At 37.0% G+C, this 6,000-nt stretch overlaps 1 protein-coding gene across 1 annotated transcript; it reads right to left on the bottom strand.

The window, feature by feature from the left end:
* Positions 1 to 204: 204 nt before the first annotated feature.
* lamtor5 (late endosomal/lysosomal adaptor, MAPK and MTOR activator 5) lies at positions 205 to 4,918 on the bottom strand. The gene is made up of 4 exons (XM_062427385.1): positions 4,791 to 4,918; positions 4,639 to 4,700; positions 1,760 to 1,877; positions 205 to 691 (listed from the first exon to the last, which is right to left on the bottom strand). The coding sequence occupies exons 1-4, from the start codon at positions 4,823 to 4,825 to the stop codon at positions 631 to 633; spliced, it is 276 nt and encodes a 91-aa protein (XP_062283369.1). The 5' UTR covers positions 4,826 to 4,918; the 3' UTR covers positions 205 to 630.
* Between the last annotated feature and the right edge of the window lie 1,082 nt (positions 4,919 to 6,000).

The following is a 6,000-nucleotide window of genomic DNA, read 5'->3' on the forward strand; positions in this document are numbered from 1 at the left end:
CTCCACATGGTCCTGCACTCTGCATTTGAAATCTTACTGCCAAACAGGACTTCAGGGCTACATGCATGTCAAGCACTCGAGTGAAAATGTTCCTTTTATGTCTGGGATGGATGTCATGCACCTGCCAAAGTAAATTAATTGGTAAACCATGAAACACAGAGCAAAGGAGAAAATAATGAATACTTAACACAGAAGAGGGCAACACAAAGTCAAGTTAAAGTTTATTAAGGGTTGTTATTCTTTGCATGACTGCCTTGGATTGAAGGATGTGGATGTTAACGTTAATGTCTCACACACACACACACACACATACAAACACAGCATCAACATTATGGAAATAACATGATACAAGACCTATTTTGTACATGACATAAAAAAAGGCTTTACTGACAAACTGATGTATATTAATTCTAAAAAAGCAAGAAATCACACTCCATGTATCAGAAAATTAGCAAGCATTGTCTGGTATTAATACAGAAGCTGAATATACCAAACTAGAAACTCATCTTTCCCTTTGACCTGAAGATCTTTGCCAAAGTACATTAAGTTCATGTGATTGTACATAGTTGTGTTTACATGTAACTTTTTAATTTTAATTTTTTTTAAACAATAACACTCCCAAGTGAATCTTCAAGATGCTATCTTGTGAACAGCTACTGTGATGGTGCCATGGCTCCTCACCAGGATGTTTCTGCAGAACAAACACAATGCACAAAGTCAAACATTCACCTGATGAACAATAATTGTACAGACACAAGGTTTTTTTTTAAAAAACATTGTCAAGTTAACCTTAGAAAAAACACATAACTGATAAATTGTATCAAAACTTTTCATTCATCCCTCATATGCACCATGAACGACTAGTTATTATATGACCAAATTCCCAGAGCAAGCAATTATTACCATTGGTAATGAAACATTTATTTTCAGTTGCCATCATCATCATGGGTTTTATTTCCCAATGTGCAAATGCTGTTAGGTCTATTTGTTACTTGATTGGTTGGGGTTTTTTTTGGTTTTGTTTTGTTTTTGCTTAAATGTACTATTTAAAGACAAGAAACATTTGCACCTGTGATTTAAGATTCAGCTTTAAACTGATTTTGTTCAAATCCACAATGACAATAACTCAGTGGATGTAAGGCCAGGCAAGGCAGCTTTATTTATATAGCGCATTTCATACACAATGGCAACTCAATGTGCTCTCTTTGGATGTATGCCTAATAGCTTTTCATGATTAATAAACATAACTGAGAAGTCACCTCACCAGCTGAGGACTGATGGCCAGTTAGATTTTGTTTGAAATGTAATATCTGTCTGGGTCATCATGTCACTGATTTACATCTTGTTGACACACACTGTAGTCCTGTGGCCGTGCTTTGAGAGCCATCAACATGTCGCAATGACACAGCAGGCGCATCTACGGTATGTATACAATCTTTATAACGTCTGACAGATCAATGACTTATTTCTATTAACTGTAAGTCACTGATACTGATGCTCCAGATAATGTCCTGCTGTGTCCAGAAGGTGGCAGCACAGTGACGCAAATGGAAATAAACACCTTTGCCAAGACACGGAGCACAGAGGTACAAAGAATGAATGTTTGAGCTGTGACACTGGAACTTTTTCCACAGTTTTTCTTAGATTTATTGATTTCCCCACGAATTAATCAAAACCACTACACAGAAACCTCTTAAATTCACAGTGATGGAGACAAGGCAGTCAGGCAAAACAGACAAAAGGTTGCGTCAGTGCTCACCCGGAGTCAGACTCCAGGCACACAGTCGGAGAGTCTGTTGGGTCTCTGGTGAGAGCTGCAGCTTGTTTGGCCAAAACAGAAACAACACCACCATGTTCATCAGACAGGGAACCGCGACCTGGTGGAGGTCAGATATGAAAGAGTGTTACTCAGCAGTACTGATGAAAAACTTGCAGCAAGAGCAAATTAAACTTCTGAGTTTTTTTAAATACATTGAGATAAAGACTTCTTGCTGCAGCTACATTTTAGAACATTTCAGAGGTCAAATCACTTTTTTATCCTTTCACATACTGAATTATCACAGCCTTGTGTTTTGTATTTTAAAAATAATTTCTTAGGAGCAAATGTACATTTTCATCACTACTTTTAGCAATATTTTTCCAGAAAGATTGTCATGTAGCGGGCTTGTCTAACTTTATCTTCTCTCACAAATCTTTTACTATCCTATTTTGAACAGGGCATCACTGTCAGAGCTGTCAGCTGTTTCTTGTTTTGCAGCGTGTGAAATGTTAAGTGTTGTATTTCCACATATGCAGCTGCTGTAGTTGGACTGGATATGAATTGCACTTTAGTTTCTGTGATCAAATGCATCTCTGTTGTCTTACTTTGGGTTGTTAGATCTTCAATACCTTTTGGGTGATTATGAGTTTTAATGTTCCATGTTTTTCCTCATCTTAAATATGATCAGATCATTCAGGAGAGATTATTAAGAGTCCTAAAATAATACATGGTCAGTAAAATATATTTATTTGGTGGTATTCAGTACTGCAAAGTAGGTAGTGATACATTACTTGTTAGTAACCTTACTTTGTTATTCATTTATCAGCAAGATTACTGAGCATTTTGCTTGATCGTGATATTTAGCACTATTTCTCCACACATTCCCAGCAACATGTAAATATTAACTTTATGAATATGATTAACATCAGACCAACAGAGGTCTTTTCAATTGAAGAAATCTGAAGAAGATCTTCGGCTCGAAACGTCACTACTGCAAAAAAAATAAATTCCTTCACACCGGAGCTATTTTTGGTGTGCGGATCTGTTTTCTCTACATTACACAAATTCAAAAATATGCATTTTCCATATGAAGCATTTTTACTTATTTTGGAGGTTTGGGGTGATTTTAAGGAAGCTGGGTCTAACCCTAACCCTAACCCTAACCCTAAATCAAGCACTTCAGGCCTTCTTTAAAGTCTATAGTGCTGCCCTAGATTGTCATCAGTATTGTAATCTCATTTTGGTCCCTAGCTCCACTAAAAAATAAAAAACAAACAAACAAATACACAAAAAGCTTCATTATATCAACTGGTCCTTCAAAGTGCTCTTGGAAACTAAGCCTGGGATATGGCTTGGGTTCATGAATTGTGAAAATTAAAACTTTGTCATAGATCTAAACCAAACACATCATGGAAAGGTCTCCCTACTCTAAAGTAGGGTTGTAAAATAGGGTTATGAAATGATATTTCTACTGAATATATATAATATCTGGTACAGCTGAACTAGTAATCACACTGTGTCTAGATGATCTATGTTAAGATAAAATGTAGCTGTTGCTTTATTTCGGATATTTTTGGTAATATTCTAGAAATGGCCTTTTTTGGGATGGTAGTTTGGTTGCATGATATAGTTTACTGTAGACACTCGTGGGGTGGCTCGTGTGTCTGGCGCTTGGAGTCATGTGTCTGGTTCATAGACAACAGACGAAGGAGACGAAGGCAAGTGACGTACTTCCTCTAACCAAAACTGTTGTTTTTGTGTCAATGAAATGTTTAAAAAATAAAAAGGTGTGTATTTGTTGTTAACGATCTCAAATCACTTGTTAAATGTAACATCATCGGCCTGTCACCAATATTACTGCTCTTCTAAAGCTCTTCTCATCTTAGAATATTCACAGAAAAATAAGAAAGACAAGAAGGTTGAATTAATATTACCGCGCGTGGCTGAGCAAAACGTTGTATTCCTACAATTGTGTGGCACACTTGAAAACTATTTCGTTATAAGTGATAAACTAGACATCATATACATTCACTGAACAGAGATTGTGAAACGCATATTTCTCGCTAGAAATGTTATCAAAACAGATAAGAAACAATCTTAAAATATTAACTTTGACACTGAGAATTAAATGAATGGCAGCCATTGTATTTGTTTTCGCAGACAAAAACTTGAATGTCACGTGACGTGAACGCAGGCCTATAGAAAAGAATAGGGCAGAAAAAACGTAGCCATCACACAATTTATGAACCCAAATTGTGAGATAGCTACGTTTTGCACTGTGGACCAACGTAGCTGTGATACGTTTTGATGTGAGACTGGGTTGGCCTTTCACAGGACAAATCGCTGCTCAGTATAAACTGATGTGGTGATTAAACTGAAAGTATCACAATTTTTCATGTCTGCAGTGGAAGTATAGTAACAAAAAGAGGGACTTTGGCACTAAGAAGACTGTAATGATGAAGCTTCATATTAGGTTCAGATAAACTTTGAAAATATGTTTCCTCCTAGAAGGAGGACTGTGGATTTTGTCTCCCATCAATTACATTGCAAGTGCATTATGCAAAGATCTTCCAATGGTCAGTATGAACAGAAGGAACGATTAGAGCAATAACATGTTTCAATGTTCATTTGGGCACCTGACTATTGTTTTAGGACAGCTGAGAAGCTTACTTATGATTGTATAAACAACAATGGAAGAACAATCGGCCAGCTGATTGTTTTATTCATATGTAGAAGCATTTGTATTTGGGTTTGTGTTTCATTTTTCTGACACATACTCTTACTCTGCCCTCGGTTAAAAAGAGAAGTTGATGAGAATACATTAAACAAGCATCTTCCTATAAAGCTCAGATAAAATAAGTGACTCGGTGTTTTCTTACAGCCCAGGTTGTGTCCTTGTTGATCCGTACAAAGCACTCCGACCACTGCTGGATTCTTCATGCTGCCACAAACACACAAAGAGCGAAACATCGTCTTTAAACATCCAAACATTTAAAATACAAAGTAAAAACACGACCTGTTATTAACTTACGTATCATCAAGATGCTGCTCCAGGGTCGACTCCATGATTAACAACCCGAATAAGTGTAAAATTCAATTTTGGTTTATGAAGATTTGTTGTTGTGATCAGCTTTCTTGGAGCTTCCGGGTGGAGTCAGCTGATCGTCACGTGCACTAAGAGTTCCTGTGAGGACCAAGCTGTGCGAAAAGCGATTTTTAAAATACGTGATGTAAAACGTGCAGCTTTGAACCAAGGCACTTATAAAACTGTTATTAGTCATGTAACTTGTGTACATGATAGATAAATGTTCGTCTTCAAGTTCATAACAAGAAATGTTAAAGCTATATTGCTAGCTGGAGGGCCTAGTGCTTAAATGTCTGAGGGAGATTTCATACTGTATTGATATATTAGCTTAATATAACCTATTGTAGATGTAATTATAATTCCTGGCTTTTTCTACGTGGCTAGGTTCCAAAACTGGATCAGTTTCATAATGAAACCCTGCAACTACATTTCATCATTCATAATGTCATGCTCTTCAACCCAGCTCCAGTAAACAACTGATTTTGATATTATAGAGTTGCATAAATATTAAATTAGATTACTAATTTGTTTCCCCCTTTGTGTGTAATCTTTACTGATAACCCAGATCCTACTCTATTCTCAAATATTGCACAATCATCTGAGCTGAGGTTGCCTAATACAGCTCCAGCGTCACATGCTCCTCAGTCATAAAACAGTTTGGAGAAACATGTCCTTGTTCAACACTCTGATATACCAACAATTGAATGTCATCTCTGCAAAACAAAATCATCTCTACAATCTCAGTAACCATCTGATCAATCATAATAGGTTCATAAGAACATATTCTACAGTAGCAGCATGATTAACTCTTTACACATATATCAACATAAACATGTAAAGTTAACCAATGTCCAAATACGGTCTTTTGTTGGGCATGAAATATTGTATTAATATTATCAGTATAAAGCAGGAACCTTGTTTTCTCGAAGCATTTTGTTGATGGATTTTGTTAATGTATTTTCTTTAAAAGTTAGCTGGGGGCCACTGCCTAAGCTCACCTCCCTGCATGATTTCTGCAGCCTGTCCCAAGACGAGGAAGCTTCAGTGCTCCTGCTGACAGGGCAGAAATGGGTGAATGTAATTATGTGGCCGGTGCATTGGAGGAATCCATCACCTGCCCAGCAGCAGGGTAATGTCCTGCTGACTAACCCATGGG

Source organism: Scomber scombrus, chromosome 10 (assembly GCF_963691925.1).
Source record: "Scomber scombrus chromosome 10, fScoSco1.1, whole genome shotgun sequence".
Lineage (NCBI taxonomy): Eukaryota > Metazoa > Chordata > Actinopteri > Scombriformes > Scombridae > Scomber > Scomber scombrus.